Source organism: Peromyscus californicus, unplaced genomic scaffold (genome assembly GCF_007827085.1).
Source record: "Peromyscus californicus insignis strain IS unplaced genomic scaffold, ASM782708v3 Scaffold_12__1_contigs__length_115047231, whole genome shotgun sequence".
Taxonomy (NCBI): Eukaryota; Metazoa; Chordata; class Mammalia; order Rodentia; family Cricetidae; genus Peromyscus; species Peromyscus californicus.
The window spans coordinates 80,404,719-80,425,240 of NW_026294413.1; the positions used below are offsets into that span (position 1 = coordinate 80,404,719).

Consider the following 20,522-nt stretch of genomic DNA (forward strand, 5'->3'; position numbering starts at 1 on the left):
ACTCAGATTTTTCTCTCTATTTTAAGTATTGTCATAGGCTAGAGAGATGGCTTGGTGGTTAAGAGTACTTGTTGCTCCTGCAAGGGACCCAGGTTCCATTTCCAGCACCCAGATGATGATTCCTAACGGTCTCCAATGATCTCCTTGAACACCAGACATGTATGTGGTACACAGACTTACACACTGGCAAAACATTCATACATATAAAATAAGAATAAATAATTTTTAAAATGTATTTGTTGTTAACAGGAGTTATAGGCAGTTGTGAGCTGCTCTGCCTTGGTGCTGGTAACCTAACTTATGTCCTAGAGCAGCAAGTACTTTTAACTGCTGAGCCATCTCTTGTCTAGATAACCTCTTTTACTATGAGGGTGCACTGGAGAGCTTGAAAGCAACTATGAAAAACGATTAATCATAATCATTGGTCTTCACCTTGTTTGTGCAGTAGATTGGGCTCTTCTGTAAGAAACATATTTGCTAGGATGGCTGGTATGGTGTACTTAACGGAGTTTCCTGTTTTGCACCAGTTGAACCGAAACCAATTCTGATCAGTACATCTCTAATAAGCCTATTCCACTGATAAAGTTGTCTCAGTAGTTTTTCTCTATGTTGGTTATACTCGCAGGCACATTACTTCTAAACCTCATAATAGTTCCCTATCTGTCTTCTTCCAATTTAGAAGTGGGAAATTGACTGTGTGTAGTTAGTTAATGGGTTTCTCATGCTCCTCTCAAGTCTAGAACCTCTAAACAAAGCCATTTACAGCTGGTTTTGGTGGCACATGCAGGCGCAGTATGCTGAAGAGGTGTCTGTAGGAGAAGGATGAGTTTGAAGCCAGCCTAGGTTGTACTTTTGTCAACAGTGTTTGCCCAGGCTTTTAACCTCGGCACCTTGGAGGCAGAGGAAGGTGGCCTGTAAGTTGAAGGCCAGCCTGATCTTCATAGTGAGTTCAAGGCCAGCTAAGGCTACATAGTAAGATCCTGTCTTTAAAAAATAAACAAGCAAATTAAAAAATACCTGGGATGTACAATGCTTGGGTTTGTATAAGGAGAAATCCCAGGATAGTAATGCTAATGACATCTCCCTGCCTGGAGACATGCAGGGTAATACAAATACCCTACCACACCCATGTTAGAGGAATGAGTCATCCATTTCTTTGGAGTAGAATGGAGCGCAGCAGAAGATTGAGCTCTCTGGTTTGAGGATCTGTTGTGGAATATTATTTTAAGATGTGTTACATTTGTTTATGCTGTGGAACATTTGTTTAATGATACAAAGATGTGTTGCATTCTTTTATGTTGCATTTGTTTAGCGCTATAAAGTTGTGTTACTTTGCCTGCCTAAAACACTTGATTGGTCTAATGAATAGCTGAACATCCAATAGCTAGGCAGGAGAGGGATAGGCAGGGCTGCCAGGCAGAGAGAATAAACAGTAGGAGAAATCTAGACTCAAGAGAAGGGGAGGAATATGAAAAGGAGAAGGAGAGGAGGATGCCAGGGCCTACCACCCAGCCACACAGCCAGCCATGGAGTAAAAAGGAAAGAAAGATATATAGAATAAAGAAAGGTAAAAAGTCCAGAGGCAAAACGTAGTTAAAGACAAATGGGATAATTTAAGTTAGATAAGCTGGCTAGAAACAAGACAAGCTAAGACCAGCTTAATAAGTCTGTTTATTTATTTGGGAGCTGGGTGGCAGACCCACAAAGAGTTAAACAAAATGGTGTCCCCAGTGTATACTAGTTACATCCATCTCTTGCTGCATTGCCCCATTGGAATTTGAGCTCAGGGAACTATCCCAAAGATAATTCCTTTTGGTTCTGGTTGTGCCGTGAATAATGAATTGTCTTTGTCTCTGTCTAGAATTCATATGTTCTTCTGTCAGTGGGAATAGAGGTATGAGTTCATGACAGAAGCACAGTGTGGCTGGCTTAACCTCATCGAGTACAAACAGGGTTAAACAAATAGGGTTTCTGACTTGATACTGCAATTTGAAACTTACATTTGTTTGTAAATCTGCATTTCTTTCCATGCCTGCTACCTTACATAGATAAAGTATCTAGAAAGCATGAATTACTAGCAGTGGGCATAAACCCATACATATTCTCTATGACATTTGCATGTTCATGTTTTGACTCATGCATACCCTTTCTATCCTGGCATGTAAAACTGAAGCACACAGGCAGAGACGGGACGTCTAGTGGTGAAACAGATATAGTTAATTGTCATGCTTCTGATAAAAAATTATCTTGTTAAAGGAAGCATCCACTTAGTTGTCTTTAGTTCCCTTTCCTGTTGCTGTGGTAAACACTCTGACAGAATCAACTCCAGGGGAAAGGGTTACTCTAGCTCACAGTTCAGGGCTCAAGGCAGCAGGAGCTCTAAGCAGCGCTCACACCACTCCACAATCCAACGCGCTCACACACAGAGCCATGGATGCCTGCTTCTGCTCTGCTTCCTTTCTTGACTAAAGAGACCAGAACCTCACCCAAGGAATACTGCTGCCCAAACTGAGTGCTTCTTCCCACTTCCACCACAGGCACACACACTGACCTATTTCCAAAGTGAGTCTAAATTTGATCAAGTTGACAATTAACTACCAATCAGAGAAATTATTGTGGGACATTTTCCTCAATAGTTGACATTGTAATGCAAGGTAAAATATTGGGCTTAATTCACAATGTATTTATAATTGAAAAGTTCAAAAACTAAATCTGTTTTTAATCTCACAATGAGTCTAAAATTGGGGATTGTTTTTATTAACTGCTATGTAATTGCTTCCTATCTGTAAATTGTTGGGGTTTTTGTTTGTTTGTTTTGTTTTTTCAAGACAGGGTTTCTCTTTGTAACAGCCCTGACTGTCTTGAAATTCACTTTGTAGACCAGGCTGGCCTCATGGAGATGCCCTGCCTTTGCCTCATGAGTTCTGGGATTAAAGGTGTGCACTAGCACACCCAGCATCCATAAGTTCTTATTTCAAGTTACTCTGTCTGTGATTGTGGAACATTTATGGGAGAGTCCTTATTTGTGCATTAATATAGACTTTTAATAGTATAATATGATAGCAGTTTATTTAAAATTATCTGTACATAGTTTAAAACTACAGTTCATTTATTTCAAGGTCTGTTGTCACAGGTACATACAGAGATTACATGAAGAAGTTTGTGCTCAGAAAAATAGTTGAATGTTTCAAACATGTAGGTAATACTTTATACAAAAGCATGGTTCCTTTATCAGGGATATACTTGTGTAATGGAAACCTCTTCATATACACATAGATAAATACCTAAACATTTTCTCGTGATAGGAGATAGGAAACTATTTAAATCCTCTAGCTGCCTTGCATACTGTCATAGTGTGTATTACAGAAGCAAAACAATGTTTTCCATTCTGAAACAGCCTTCAGCCTTCTTTTGGGGTTATGAAATTCCCGAGATAATCAAAAGGAGGAAAAATTAGCATCCTGGTTTTACAGGTTTCTGTCTCTTGTCTGGTCACACAGTGTCTCATGGTCAGAATATAGGGCGAGAACGCAAAGAGGAAAGGCTGGGACACTTAGAGAAAGGTAGGCCTTCCTAGTGGCCCTTCCTCCAGGTCTTACCTTTTAAAGTTTCTGCCCCCTCGAAACAGGGCCAGATGCTAGAGATCAAGCTTTTGACACATATGCCTTTAAGAGTCATTTTTCAAACCTTAGCATCAGCCTCCTCGCTTATTTTCTTTAGAATTTCCTATGATAATTTATTCCTGCTCAGATTCTGTTCTTTTCATAGGAGACAACCTGTCAATTTCTCTTAGTAATCACTGAGTCATTAACACATATACTAGTATTAGTATATAGTCATACTTAGTTATGTTCACGCTTGGACTGTCTTGCTATTATCTAGTGTTTCAGGAATAGATATATTCCTTATCATCTGAACCGTCATCTATATTTTTTTCTCATGCTTTAAAAGTTCTCTCAACTTAGGCTCTCTCCCTCTATAAATATGCTCCAAAATCACCAAAAAACAAGAAAACCCTCTCCTGCATCATCTTATGCTCTTCTTTCCCTTTTGGCTGAACTTCTTGATCCACTCTTCCTTATCTCTTGTCTAATGCTCTCATCCCTTCACTGAAACCCGCTGGCTGGAACCACCTATGACCTTTCAGATACCAAATCTACTGAACCACTTCCCCTCTTCCCTCATTTAATGTATGTGTGGCATCAGTGTGGACCCCACTACCGTACTGAAACCTCTTCTCTCATGAGTATCTTCTGTGATACCTCTCCCTCTGGGATTTCCTCCTGTCCTAGTTCATCTTGATCCTTTTCCATGACTGGCAATCCCTGCTCTTGCAACTCTTCCAGGGTTTCTCTTCCTCCTCCTTAAATCTTCACCCAAGGCCGTCACATTTTTGTGGTCTTCTAATCTCTTCCAAAAGGATCCCAGCTTTTTCCAGTGGGTTCTGTTATTATGTAGCTGGAGTGCCACAGGTGTGATTTGTGACATCCTCTTCTTAGTCTCCCCAGAAGTCATGTGAAAATCTGTCTGGGCATCACCACTTTCAACAACCCTTCTCTGACATTCTTTTCTCCCTTTTCCAGTTTACTCACTTATGTTATTAAAAGAACACTTTTCCTTTGTATTTCCAACAACCAATCTGGGTCTCCTACAGTCAGTGCTGAAAATCTTATCAAAGTTTATTTTATTACTCTCTTTAGACTCTTCTGGATAGTATGTGGTGTTTGCCACTTAGGATAAAAACAATGTTGGCTTTCTTTTATATATTGTTTAATTTACATAAAATTTATTACATGAAATACATCATTATGAACTATACATGGGGGAGAGGGCATCCCTTCTTTGTCATTGCATGACTCTTTGAACAATCCAACAGAAAACTGCATGCCTGTGAGGAGCGTCTTTCCCCATTCTCTTCTCCCTTCCCACTTGACATCCGCTAGTCAGTTTTCTGTTTCTGTGTATTTGGTTATTATGGATGGAAGTGTATGAATTCAGGGTTCCAAACATGTTAGCTAACTCTCGTGCTATTGAGGTATACTCCCTGCCCCACCTGGCAATTTTTTTTTTTTTTCAGCTTGCCAGTTGTGACTGTTTATTAACTGACCAGATTACAAAAATACCACGGGCAACACCTTAGTTCATCCATCTAATAAGCCTGTTTATCTGGTCCTCCCTGTTGCCAGCATCTCCACCTTCCACAAAATGGGTTGTCTTTTTCTTCATTCCGCCTCGTGGAGAAGATAATTTGAAAGGCCACAGGAAGTTATTTGCTTCCTTGAAGCGTTTTCCAACTGTATAGATCTCGTGAATCAGATCCTCCATGCAGATGATGCCGTACTTACCAAGAGATCGAGCAATCAGCGAATTATCTGTCAAGGCAATTCTCTTCTTATGGATTTTGCCATAGCCGCGCTTGTAGATGAGCTCATTCACCGACTTAAGGTTGGGGTACCCCCAGGCAATGTAGGGTTCCACAATCCTCAGCATGTTGATTGAAGCCTTGTTGAGCTTAACAAAGGTCCCACCTGGCAATTTTAAACTGTTGTTCATAGACTATTGGTTGGAATGGACTTTAGGAGTTCCATAAATCCACTCAAACTAAAGGTTTGTTTGTTTTATTTTTTCCCCTTTCTAAAATGCTTACAAACCCTTACTTAGAATTTTGTCAAAGGCCATGGTGTGAGTGTGTGTGTGTGTGTGTGTGTGTGTGTGTGTGTGTGTGTGTGTGTGTGTGTAGTTCTCATTTTGTGAGTTCACTTACTAATTTACATTTAGCTGTAGATCCAACACTCATTTTTTGCAGTGATTTACAAACATTCAAAGCAACAGAAAACTTTAGTTGTTTTACTTCTATGTTCAAAAACTGGTGTTGTGCTCTGATTGCCTGTTTCAGCTATCATAAAGAAATGGTTTTTTGTTGTTGTGTTTTGGTGCCACGTTTTTGCATTTTGATGCTCTTTGATGCTGATTTTTCAGCTTAAAATATTTTCTAGGCATTCTGTTAATATGCTCTTCAGTGCTCCTAAAAGCTAGAAGACTGGAAGTCCCTTATAGAGTGAATATGTGGAATGCAATACTTTGTGTAGGCATGAATTACAATGTTGTTTTTAATTGATAGTTAAGTAGAGTTGTTTGATAAGTATCAGGTAAATATTTTCATAGTTTACTGCCATTAGCAAATGTCTGTTTTCACTTTTTGAGACTGATGGAATGTGAGGCTCTTTCTTTTTGGCAAAATAACACAACAGATAGTAGATTACTCCACCCGAACTCAGCAAAATCATGTGTACACTGTAATAGGATCAGAAAAAAACATTTGACTAAATTTACCATCCAATCCTCAAAAATTATCTCTGCACAACTGGGAATAGAGTGGAGCCTTCTATCCTATGACTAAAACCTATAATCACTAGTAGTATTATAGTTACTTCAAAAAACTCAAATGTTTTTCCACTAAGATTAAGACAATAAGAATATTTCTTTCCCCACTTCTGTTTAGCTTTATTATAAAATTAGGTTCATATAGCACTAAATGATGTGTTAGAACTCAAGTCAAAGTTTTCAACTCATTATTTAATCAAAGAATATATCAGCTTCCATAAATACCTGAACATTTCTGAACCAATATGTGCTATAGATTGTTAATTTTCTAACTTAATTTCCTAGCTAACAGTTATTATTTCTTAGGAAACCATAACTAGCTGAAATATTCTAAATTTTGACTAAATTATTTTCTTGTTATATATTTCATAGTTTAATTTTTTTGAGGTCGAATTCCAAAATTTTACCAAAGGACATCTTTGAACTTTTGGGGGGGGGGATTTCTATAATTTCTTTTGATACACAGTTGTCCCAATGTTTTATGATTGAGGTGGATTTAGAATATGTGTGATTAGCACTTAGATGATTGCGGAATAGGTTGACTTCAACATAGTCTGTGATTTATATTAAGGGGATATATGTTAAAGTGTTAGCCTCAGGATAGTTTTGCCAATATTAGTAAATGGTAAATGGTATTAATAGTTTTTATCGTGTTGTTTCCTTTTTAAAGTAACACTTGATGATACATTAAAATGAAATCACTTACAATATGTACTATTAGAACTTTGGAATTTGTAGAGGAGCATTTATTATGTGTCATGTTTACATGTTGGAAAAAGCTGCCCAGCATTAGGAGAGATGGAAAGCCGAGGAATAACTAACTGTTAAAGCATACAGGCTTTCTCTTTAGAGTGAGAAATTGCTTCAAATTGATTGTGGTGGTGGTTGCACAATTATGAATTTACCTAAAATCTTCTCACCGTCACTTTACCTGGATAAATGAAAGTATATAGATTGGGGAAACATTTGTGTGCTAAGTAATTGAATTTACAAGAGTATCAGTCAAAAGAAAAAATATGAAGTCATAAGTGAACTCCATTAAAAGTCTCAAAAGGAAGAAAGTACTTACTAATAATTTTACCAAGAGAAATGTAAAATTTATGTCCTATAAAACTGAAACATTATTGAAAGAAATCAGATGATTTTAAATAGAAAGACATTATTTGTTCATGTTTTAAAAGGTTGACTTTTTTATTATGGTAATTCTTTCAAATCATATTTCTGTCAAAATAGTTTGGCCTGCTGCTCTTAAAATTCATATGGATACCAAGAGGTGCAATACAGCCAAAACCATCTTGAAAAGGACAGTTGATAAGCCTCCCTTTTCCTGATTTATCGACCAGTACTAACAAATACATTGTGGTATGGACATTACGATAGACATTCAGACCAATGATTCAATCTACAAGTCCAGAAATGGGTTACCTTACTTCTGGCAGACAAATTTTTGACAAAAGTTTTATATTATTTACTCTTCTTTTCACTTTCACAAAACACATGATGGAAACAAAGGACGAAGAACTTCCTCTGAGTCACAGTTCCAGTGGATGTCAGTCCATCGTGGCAAGAAGGGCATTGTGAGCAGCTTAGTCTGGAGGGGTGGGGACTTGGGCTAACACTTGTCAGATTTTAGCGTAGTAGGAAGCTGTGCCAGTAGCTCCTACCTTAAAGACTTGGTGTGGCCTGCATTTTCTAGCCCAGTTCTATGTAAGAAAGAGTCCGCAATCTTCCAGAGCAGTACCACTAGTTGAGGGTGTAGTGTTCCAGGTAATAAACCTGTGGGAGACATGTTACATTTAACATGGTACCATAACTGGTACCATATAGAAGAAAATAGTCTTTTCTTCTAAAGGTCCTGGGACAACTGTCTGTGAAATTAGGTCCTTAAGTCACATGTACAGTTAACTCAAAGTAGGTGAAAGACTTAACTCTCAGAAGATATTTGGAATAGCTTGAGTTTGCCAACAATAAAAAATTAGATGTAATGATAGAAACAATAAAAGAAAAAATGTAAAGTTTTGTGCTTGAAAGGATTGCTTCCATCTGGTAGTTGTATGTTAGAGAGTCTGCCTAGTATTCAGGAAACCCTGAGTTCAGCCAACAGCACCCCCCCCCCCCACCCAGTTAAAGGACAACTTAAATTTTAAATGTTCTCTGTCCTATCTTTTTTCTTGAATATATAGAGACTTATTAAAACTCAATGAAAAGACAACTCAATTTTAAAATAGCCAAAGGCTCTCAATAGATTTTTCTTTCTAAGAAGATATACCAGTGAGTTCATGGAAGGATGGGCTGCATCACTGGCTATCAAGGGAGCTGAAATCAGCCATGATTTGGTAGCTTTGTGTACCTGTTTATAACGGCTATTATCTGTAGATGAATTTCTGAATGGTCTTATTAAATAAAAGACACAGAAACAGAAATTTGGGTTAAAGCCCGAGAGACAGATCAGAGGACTAGGACAAACCACGAGCTGACCTCACCGCCCCAACTCCGGAGCTTCCAAAGAGCTGCTTCTGTATACTCACGTGTATATGCCTTTTCTGTTCTGTTCTCTCATCGGCTGTCTTAGCCCAGCTGCATCACTTCCTCTTCTTGCCCAGCTCTGTCACTTCCTATCTGTCTGTACAGACCTCCAGACCTCTTTGGTTAACTAGTGTTGGAATTAAGGCGTGTGCCACCACACCTGGCTCTGTTTCCAGTGTGGCCTTGAACACACAGAGATCCTGCCTGCTAAGTGATAGGATTAAGGGCCTGTGCTACCACTGCCTGACTTCTTTGTTTACTTATAATGGCTGACCTTTTTCCTCTGATCTCCAGGCAAGCTTTATTTATTAAAACACAAATAAAATATCACCACAATTGTCACAATGATAGCGATTTTTAAAAACCTTATGCTGAAATGGATGCATTCATACACTGCTGGTAAGAATGTTTATTACAAGGTGTAGCTTGAGTGTTTGGACATAGAGTTGCCAAATTATCTAGCAGTCTACTATACACTTAAGAAAAATGAAAGTAAAAAAATGTAGACAATTTAAAATCTTTTTAGTTTTCATATAATAGACTTTGAATAATCTTTTTTCTCCCAAATACTCCTCTTTCTCAGCACCCACCTTATATTCTTTGTCTTTCTCAAAACATAACAAAACAAAAACCCCACCAAACCTTAAACAAACAAACAACAAAACACAGAGAAAATACAGAGTCCATTTTGTATTGGTGGACTATTGAACATGAGGACAGCCCAGGAATATGGTTGATATACCCAGTGACACTTCATTGAAGAAAACTGATTTTGCCCCTGCCTGCACATGTTATAGCAGCACTGTTTGTAATAGGCTAATGATGGAACCAACTCATATTTGTTTTGTTTTTGCAGATGTTGCAGTATTTGTAACATCTAAAATTGATGTGATTCTTGCACAGCTCTGGCTATTTGAAACACTGTTGAACTATTGACTTTAAATAAGTGATTGTATAAACCATAGCTCAGAAAAACTTAAATTTATGTATCTATGTGTATCTAATACATATAGTTTAGTTTTATGTGTATGTGATTTTTTTTCTTACCATAATACATTGGTCATTTGTAGTTTTTTTTATTCATTAAATTATGCATATCTTGGTACCGTTGTAAAATATGTCATTTTTCAATACCAGTACCAATCTCAAGAAAATAGTCTTTAAGTATTGAGAATCTCATTGTGGTAGATGTGGCTTTTACATGATTATAATTTTCAAATGAAAGCTCAAATTTTATTATTAGCAATAAACCTTGACAGTATTTTTTTTAAGTGACAGGCTTACTTTTTTCTTTTCCAAGAAAATGTCTGCCAAATGTCTAAGTCTGAATAACTAACATTTGTCTGCCAGTCATTATTTCAAGTAGAAATACTTTTCCATGAAAAAGCAGCTACTTCTGTAGAAACTCAACCTCATAAGTGGTTTTCCTTAGGAGGCTGTTGCATTTCCTTTGTACTTGCCATTTTCCACTCTGAATGTGCATTTGAGGGTCAATGTTTAATAAACCTCTATGAATTTTACTGCCTCTTGCAAAATGAGTGTCTTAAAAGAGTACATGGTTGTGAAGAATCAAATGAGTAGTCATAGGACTTTATTCAGTCACCTTTATTCTTTCTTTAGCACCAGCATGAGTTTGAGCTATGAAAGTCAATGCATCCATATTGAGAAAATGCAAATAACATCTCAGTATTGTTGAAGTGGAGTTGTCCATGGATTGATTCTCCTGACAAGTCATCAGCCTGCTCTACAGACCCTCTTTGAAATTCAGTTTTACCCTGTGGGTTGGTTAGGTTTTCCCCCTCTGACTTTTGTCTGGGTCTACAACCTTTCCAGGGTTCTGGTAGTTGTGTCTGCATGAGTACCCTTATAATTTTATGTATTTGAACTCATCTCTGCTTTCTCTGGATTTTTCACAGCGTACTGCTCTTGCTCTTAAATTATCCATCAGTCATCTAGTTAGATAGATTAAAGCTAGACTCAACCTGCATTTCCCCTGTCTCACTTACTCAGTCCCAGAACTTGTCAGTTCTGCCTCCGTAATTTTTACCCCCTGTTCACTGACTTCCTGAGCTCCGTTATGATTGGGTTCTTTCCTATAATGCCAACTTGACTAGAATTGTCTTCCTTTGCCCTGCCTTGTCCTTCTCTCTCATTAAGTGAAGTAACTTGGATTTTACCCTGCATTTTGCAAGGTGACAAATTAGGATTTTTTTTTTAAAGTGGGTACAACTTCATCATCTGTCCCACTGGGTCACCTTGGCTCTGCTAGCACCAGGGGCACCATGGAGGTGAGTCTAGGCAGAATCTGTGCTTGTAGAGTGTACTTACAATGGAGGAATCCTGACTCTGGATATGCCTACCCTCAAGCCTCCTTATCAGAATATTTTGAAAGTATCCCAACCTCCGCTCATAATGAAGATACTGTCTTCATCTTTTAGGGCTTTTTGCTATACTTGCATCTTAAGATAGTCCAGGCCAGAGTTGCTTAGAAGTGCTGCAGAACTGTGAGAGACCTGCAGAATTGTTTCCCCGTGTTGTTTCAGAATTCTGTGCATTGTTGTAAGTTATCCTTCGGAAATACAGAATTGTCTTGTAACCCCCAGATCTCCGCCTGCTTCTTGGTGTCATGCACCAGTCCTTCACAAAATATGCTCTTAAGGACCGCATGTTTACTGATTGCCTATGTAAGCTGTGACCAGAGTGTTCCTGTGTGGCTTGAAACATAAAGTTCTCCGCATGCAATTTACCTTAGTTTGCTTTTCTTTTTTGTGAACTGGTAGAAATCTTTGTTCTTTAAGAATCAGCATATCTATCATTTTCTCTTTGACACTTCTATAACTCCATGCTGTTTTCAGAATCTTTTCTTTATGCCTCTGTTGTAGTGTTCTTGGTATTTTTGTTTCATACTTCTTTCTCTAAACTGTAACCCTGTCAAGGCTTTATTCATGATTATTCCCTCACAGATATGTCTTAGATATAATATGCTCTTAATAGACATTATTAGATCAAGTGTCTGGCTCCATGTTGGATGCCTAGTAATGTTTTGATTTTGAGATACTGTAACTAAGGTATCAAGTTTTCCTTCGAATTTCTGCACATAAATCTTTTTTATTTTTTATTTTTATTTTTTTCACACTAAAAAAATTCATGAGCTGGCAAGATACCTCAGCAGTTTTAAGCACCTGCTATGGAGCTTGATAACCTGAGTTTGATCTCTGGGACCTACATAGTAGGTAGGAGAGATCTCATTTCTCTGACCTCCACACACGTGCAATGGCATGCATTAATCCCCACACATACGTGTATGCAATAGATAAGTAAGTAAATATAATGGAAAATTTGGGGGTTTTTTTTGTTTATTTGTTTTTTGTTTTTGTTTGTTTTGTTTTTCAAGACAGGGTTTCTCTGTAGTTTTGGTGCCTGTCCTGGATCTCACTCTATAGATCAAGGTGGCCTTCAACTCAAAAAGACCCACCTGGCTCTGCCTCCTGAGTGCTGGGATTCAAGGTGTGCACTACCACCGCCCAGATGTAATGGAAAAATTTTAAAGAGTCCCATGTGTTTTAATTTATGTTTAAAGACTAAATTACAGGACCCCATTGTTGCAGCATTTCTAGCATTCACTTATCCCTGGGGCGCACTTGTATTCTTAGCCCTTGGGAAGTAGAGACAGGAAGACCTGAAGTTCAAAGTCATCTTTGACTACATGGTGTTTTCAATGCCAGCATGGACTAACATGTGACTGTGTCTTTAAACTTTCTTAGTTGGGGTTTTGTTGCTGTGAAGAGATACCATGACCACAGCGATTCATATAAAGAGAACATCTAATTGGAGGCGGCTCGCTTACAGTTTCAGAGGTGCAGTCTGTTATCATTGGGTTGGCAGCAAGCGTGGCGGCATGCAGGCAGATGTGGTGCTGGCTCCATCTTGGCTTGCAGGCAACAGGAAGTCCACTGAGACACTGGGTGGTATCCAAAGTATAGGAAACCTCAGAGCCTGCCTCACAGTGACAACACTTCCTCCAACAAGTCCATACTCACTCCAACAAAGCCACACCTTCTAATAGTGCTACTCCCTGTGAGATTATGTGGGCCAATTGCATTCAAACCAAACAATAGCCAAATAAAATAAAAAACACGAAGCTATTTCTAGTTGTCTTTATTTTAAAAGGATAAATTGCCATCCCCTGTCATTTATATCACCATTCTGCTTTTCCTCGTATGAAAGTGGAGTCTTTTAAAGACATTTTAAGAAGAAGAAAGCTTTCTAGTCATTTTCATTTGCCCCTCTTCAGTTGTCGCACTGTTGATATCTTTGTTCCCGTGTTTTCTTCACTAAGGGTAAACCCATCAAGGTTTCACTCATGCCTAATGCCTCATGATAAGAATACAGATGTTTACTGTCACAGTGTTGGTACCATTTCCTGTTTTTGAAAATGAATGTTTTGCAATAACACATAGTGACAGACTAAAGCGTGGCCTCTGCAGAGGTGTAGCCCAGCCTTTGATAACTGTCTTTTTGGTTCAAATAACCATCGATTCTGTACTTGCAGTATGATGATACTATTTACTTCCGAGGACAGTCCAGCTCAAAGTGTAGTCACCGTTTGGAGTGGAGGTGCAATGTTGTATAGTGTAAACATCTCAGCAGCACCTTTGAGAGTGGTCACTGGGAACTTCTTGAAAGACTATAGCATCTTCATTTTAAATCTCTTTTAACAGTAGCATCCTCAATACAGAGTCAGGAACTCATGAAAATAGCTTTTATGTTTGCTAAATGCTGGAGACTCACTCCTTATGTCTCGCCTTCTCGGTGTTCCTCTTCCCTTTGAGAATGGTTCAGTACTACAGATATATGCATGCATGCATGCACACACATATATCCCTATAAGCACTTTTTTAAAAATAATGGTCTTAAGTCTAAATCAAGGACAATAGTATCTTCCTTTATAGTATTTTATGTTCATGCCATAGTTAGAAAGTCTTTCTATCTTAAAGTTATTGGAATAAATAGCAGAATTCACCATATTTCTGCGTTTGTTCTTTTGTTCCTGTTTTATTTCACGTTACATTTTTGGTAAAAATATGACAGGGGAAACTTTCTTTAAACTGTTTCAGTTACATTTGTTAAATAGTATAGTGTAATACGTAGTTTAAGAAAAATCCCTCTTCCCTACCCTCATTATTACTTATCCTTTTCAGAATTCACTTTTTACAAAGGAGGCTTCGGAGAGAGCTGAGAGCCGTGTTGATGTGTTCCTTATATCACACTCTAATTTGTAGGCTGTCTTTGGGGGTGAAATAACTTTTTGAAAGGCAGCCTCTCAGTCTGTAGTCCTGATTGAAACATACTATGTAGACCAGGCTGGCCTCAAACTCGCAGAGATCTGTCTGCCTCTACCTCTGCCTCTGCCTCCTGAGTGCTGGGATTAAGGTAATGCTCTACCAGACACCAAACATTCTTAAAATAATAATGTTTGGGGATGAACGTTTGACTTTTTATCTTACATCACGATTTTCATCCTGTATTCTTGCTCTCTAACTTTTTATTCCAAGAAATTTCAAATATACACAGAAATAAAATAGTGTTCTGAAACTCGTGTACTTATCCAGTCTTTTAGTACCAATATTCATCAACATTTTGCCAAATATCATTTTAGTCTATGACCCAAATATTAAATACCCTTTTATTTTATGCTTAAATGATTCCATTCACCTGTCTAAATATGACAAATTAGGTTTGGTAGTGTCCTTTCTTTCTATCCCTGAAACTGGAGAATGGAGGCAAAATGATTTGAAGGTCAAGGGCTACGTGCTAACCTGTCAGATGAGGGGGAAAGAGGAAGATAAACAGTTTTCTATCCAAATATTTCATGGTAGAAGCCAGAAGGAGTCTCAGAGCTTAAAGACAGGCGCTGCTCTTGCAGATGACCAGGGTTCAGTTCCCTGCCCCCACGTGGCCCCTCACAGCAGTCTATAATTCCAGCTCTCACCTTCACAGTTCTGTATGCCTGTAATGCACACATACACGTAAGTTAAAAATAAATAAATAAATTTAACTAAAATAAGGTATTTCTCAGGGTTTACAATGATGATTGAATTATTTCTTGTAATTATCCACATCATTTATGCTTTTGCATTTTTTGCGTCTCTAGGTGATTGTGATATTCTGCTTTTACCCTTTTGATAGTTTACTACTTTCCTTACTTTAGAGAACTACATAGGTTCTAATGCTGTTAAAAAAAATGGGGTAATACGATGCAATGTTAAATAATATAAACATCTGATAGTTATCATATTTTGTTTTCATATTATAAAATCTTATTTTAGCAGCAGTGATAGTTGTTATCAAATAAAATTTTGTTATCTGTTATACCATTCATAATTTCTCATTTTTGATGTTTTAAGCAACATTGTTCATCAAATAATGTTCATTTTCTCTGTCCTGAAAGCTAAGATACGCTAGTAAATAAAAACAAATTCCTGATTTAATGAACCTAATATTTTTGTTAGGGAAAGATAATATAATGGTTGTAAACGTAAGTAGGATAGACGGTGATAAGAGCCAGGGAGAGGGAAGGGTTGGACAGGTTGTCCTTTAACTTCCACAGCTTTACTGTAACTGTACGAGCACACACCAATAAATGCAAAAAAAGAAAAATTCACTCGTTGACGTATTTATTTGTCTGTCTGTGTACATAGAAGAAGGTGTGGAATCCCTCAGAGCTGGAGTTAACCACCATTTTCAGGACAGCCAGCTTGTTGGGTGCTAGGATCCAAACTCCTGTCCTTATGATTTTCTATCAGTCACACTTAACTGCTGAGCTATCCCTTGGGGGTGTTAATCAAAAAATGATAAGGAATAAGGACAAGAAGAACATGAGAATATTAAATTAAAGGAAACATTTTACAGCATAACTCGTTGAGGAGGTTTTATCTGAATAAAGAGTTTAAAGATGAGTAAGTAAAGACATGCACAGTATCCACTGACCCTATCTAGTAAAGGGCCAATACTTGCTGAAGGAGAGCATACTTGCCAAACTTCAGAATCCTTGCAATGCAATGTTCAATGTAGTTGGACCCAAATATTATTGTTAGGAGAAGGAGTTAAGGCTAAGAGGCAGTCCCATTGGCTTTGAGCTCTAGAAGAGCCTTTTCTAGGCTTCTGTGGACTTTGTCTCTTGATGAATGGGCATCATTGTAGAGTTTTGAGCAGATGAATGGCATGCTCTCATGTTTTTAAAGGATGGGGATATCTGTATGTACCTAAAGGTGATAGCAAGGAGGTTAGGAAACTGTTGTGATCCTGTTAGCAAGGTAGAGTAGGATGGATGGATAGCCAGAGTGGAATTTACGGAAAGCAGTTGAAATCTAGGAACAGTTTAAAGGTAAAGCTCAGAGGCTTTTCCATTGAACTAAATGTGCACTGTGACTAACACCCTCCCTTCCTGTATGATCTTATTACATGAAATAGCAAAAGAAATCCTTATGTACATTTGATAAGTTGATGTTCTTTAAAATCATTCACTGGCATCCTATTACAGTCTAACTAAAATTGATACTATTGTAGCTGGAGAGTTTTCTCTCCGGGTCCCGCTAAACCCCGGCAGTCCGACAGCCCACTTATAAAATAAACACATAGACACTTATATTATTTACAAACTGTATGGCCGTAGCAGGCTTCTTGCTAATTGTTTTTATATCTTAACTTAACCCATTTCTATAAATCTACACCTTGCCACGTGGCTCGTGGCTTACTGGCATCTTCACATGTTGCTTGTCATGGTGGCGGCTGGCAGTGTCTCTCCCCCTGCCTTCCTGTTCCCTCAATTCTCCTCTCTGTTAGTCCTGCCTATACTTCCTGTCTGGCTACTGGCCAATCAGTGTTTATTTATACAGAGCGATATCCACAGCATACTATACCAACAAGGCCCACATAATCTAGAACCCCTTTGTTTTTTCCAGTTCAGTTTTGTCTTTTATTGCCTGTGCTGCTGTTCAGTTATTTTAATGCAAAAGTCCTATCTGAGTTTGAAGAAAGAGGGGCACCATCTCTTGGTTCAGGAACTTCCTTAAACTCATTCTGACTCTGTTGTCTACATATTTACATATTTTATGACTTTCTTACCTTTCTTGGCCCCTTTCCTGCATCATCCTTAGCTGTTAGTTTTCCTAAAAACTTGGTAGTTTTTACCCATTTTTGTGATAGAGTTTGTGTTTTGTTTTGTTTGTTTTACATTGATTTGTGTGTTGGGGAGGGTGGTTACTCGTATGTCATGGTACACGTGTGGCAGTCAGAGGCTAACTTGGAGGAATGACTTTTGTCCTGTTTGGGTCTCAGGGATTAAACTCAGGTCCTCATTAGCTGACCGCTGCCTTACCTGCTGAGCCATCTCTCAGGCCCTTTGGTTATGCTGTGCGGTAAGGTAAGGTTGTATAAGCCAGGCTGGCCGTGGATCTCAGCAGTGCTGTGCCTCAGCCTCCTAAGTGCTGTGGCCACCAAGCATGCCTCCCCAAGCCTGGCTTTTGTCTGTTTGTTTGCTTGTTTCTTTGCTTTTTCTGGTATTTAGAATCTCCATGACATAAGAAAGTCACTTTGTAGTGTGTGTTCCTATGACAACACTGTGCCTAACCCTAGAACACATCCTATAAATGTCATCAGATTGACTTGACTGACTAAATTAATGAACAAATGAACAAGCAAAATATTTACATTGCATGCAGAATTACAGTCCAGTACGTTCTCTGTAACTTGGATGCCAGTTCAACCTTGTGTTTTTGCTAATCTCTTTTCTTCACTAGTCATTTCATATTACTATAGTCAAATGGTCATGAGTGACACTCATCACAAGAATATTTGTTCATTCAAATCCCCTCTAGTATTATTGGCTAGAGAGACAAATCCCTAAATTTTCGAAAATAGCTCTCCTTACACAGTCATGCTGTGAGGAAACGTGTCAAAGGAAATGTGAAACTGAAGCTTTGCATGTGCCCCATTCCCACCCCAGTTATCCCTTGAAGCTATAATCCCAAAGGAAGGCAAGCAAAAAGAGAAATCCACGGTGTGAGTTCAGGTTTGCTACTGTAAGTGTTCAAGAAAGGACTCTGTTACCATGGCAACAAATGCATGAATTTCAAGTGGAAAATTTTCAGCATATGTGATTGATAAAATTGTATCATCCTGATTCTTTCTAGTATAGGATTATTCTTTATCAACTTAAAATGTTCTGAACACTCCTACTAAAATTAATTTTTAAAAAAGTTTTTTTTTCTCATTTCTATGTGTGGGCACATTTGTGCCATGCCTCATATGAAGTCAGAGGGCATCTTGTAGGACTTTGTTTCTCCCTATTGTGGATTCCAGGGATTAAACTCAGATCACCAGACTTAGTGCTAAGTACCTTTACACTCTGAGCCATCTCATTAGCCCTCACATCAACTTAAATTTCTGCAATACTGTTTTGTTATTATTTCTTATACTTGACAGTTATATTCAAGAATACTGTCATAAATATACTGTGCCCAAAGTCAAATATTTGGATTGGTTTCTGTCATTAGGGAGATGGCTCAGTGGGTAAAGTGCTTGCTACAGAAGCATCGGGACCTGAGTTTGGATCCCCAGCACCTACATAAAAGCTAGGCAGCATGCTTCTTTAACCCAGTGGAGGCTGGAGGTCTGGAAACAAGTGAATCCCTGCAGCTCACTTGCCGTTTTAGCTGAAATAGCAAGCTCAGGATCAGCGAGAGACCCTGTCTCAAAAAATAAGGTGAAGAGTAATAGAGGAAGGCACTCCATCAAGTTCTAGCCTCCACATGTGTACACGTGCAGAAAGCACAACCATACACCACTCATGTTCACACATGCATACTATACACACACACAGTATTCAAAAATATTACTTTACTAATCTGTACTAGATATTTGCTAAATAAAATGGTTAATACTTCAATGTATTGGGTGTTCTTGGTAGTAGAAAGTGACTTGGCACTATACATTTGCTTGTCATAAATGCTTTCTAACTCCAGTTCAGGAAAGCTGTTAAGTCTTGAGTGCTCCGTCCTATGTACAGGCTTTTATAGTAGAAGAGAGCAGCAGTCAGCAATGATGATGGAAAACGATGGCAGGTAGACTTAAAACACCATAAAGCACAGGCGATTGTGTGTAATGCCTCGAATTGAATCCTTTGTGAATGAAATGATCAGCCATATGTGCCACTCTTATGGACCCTGTAAGAAGAGGAGAAATGTGCCCTAATGCTAACTGTGCATGAAATTGCAGTGTTAGGAGATATTGACCAGATGTTTCAATCTCAACAAATAGCTTGTTATGTGACTGAGTGAAAATCTCTTTTGCTGCTTTGATCACATGCACCTTGAAGGAAGGGGTAATTTAATAGAGGCTGTCATAGTTCATCATCGTCAATAAACTTTGACTTGACCTTTGCCTCATGTTTCTGATGTTGCTGCTGATAGGTGTTGATGAGCAGATGTTTACTGCCTTGGGGGTTTTGCTTTTTATAAAGCATGCTAGAAATAGTAAAGGAGAAGGATGTGTCTCGGTGTGTTTCTTGCTCCTGGGTTGCTAGTTACCTGCTTCCTTGGATTTTGTAGGATTTCTGGGCAGATGCATCTTAGTGACGTCTTTACTTCAAAAGACCACTTGTTTTTCTCTAAAGGTTTCTCCGTCTCCTCTCCTTAGCAGCATAGTTTCGGTTTGCCATCATCAGATTTTATGGTGATTTATCTTTCGTAAAGTATGTCTTTCTGCATTTTGTGTAGCTGTGGTAGATCCCTAGATCATCATTGTAATTTCCTAGTGCATATGGTTAAGGACAGTGGCAGCTGGAGAGTGAGTTACCTGTCAACCGAACACAGCATAACAACTTACAATAAGACTAGGTACATACCATCATATCCAGGCTGAATGAGGGAGGCAGTCCAGTAGGAGAAAAAGGGTTCCAAGCACAGGCAAAAGTGAGAGGCAATCCCTACTCTCCTTGTTGGGAGTCCAACAAGAATACCAAGCTAAACAACCATAACATGTTTGCAGAGGACCTAACGTGGACATTCAGTCTCTGGGAGCTTCGATGAGCCCTGCTTAGTTGTTTCTTTGGGCCATGTTCTCTTGGTGTCCTAGACCCGTCTTGTCTCCTACAGTTCTTCCTCCCCTTCTTCTCTTCAGATCATGTAAATCTTTTCACCTCTTATTATTTTTGATTATGTGTAGGTGGGGTATGTGCACGTGAGTGTAGGTGGCTGCAGAGGCCAATGGTGTCAAATCCCATGGACTTGAGTTAAATGTGGTTGTGAGCTGCCTAATGTGGGTGCTGGGAACCTAACCTGTGTCCTGGAAGAGCAGTATATGCTTCTAACTACCATCTCTCCAGCCTCACGATGTTATCAGCGATTCTCAACCTGTGGGTCTCAACCCTTCTGTGGGTCAAACAACCCTTTCACAGGAGTCACCTAAGACCATTGGAAAACAGATATTTGTGTTATGATTCGTAACAGTAGCAAAATTACAGCAGTATTTTTAATGCAATTAAATATCTTTCAGTAAAATTATTTTCCTTGTTAATATTTTGCAGTCCTGTAACCTTGTTTGTTTTGTTT

At 38.5% G+C, this 20,522-nt stretch overlaps 2 protein-coding genes across 4 annotated transcripts in view; one reads left to right on the plus strand and one right to left on the minus strand.

Annotated features, from left to right (window-relative positions):
• Positions 1–20,522, plus strand: part of Adk (adenosine kinase) — a 409,106-nt gene that overhangs the window by 161,869 nt on the left and 226,715 nt on the right. The window lies entirely within an intron of this gene.
• Positions 5,122–5,553, minus strand: LOC128107797 (60S ribosomal protein L7-like). The gene has a single exon (XM_052734201.1). It carries the CDS (start codon positions 5,551–5,553, stop codon positions 5,137–5,139), a length of 417 nt encoding a protein of 138 aa, XP_052590161.1. The 3' UTR covers positions 5,122–5,136.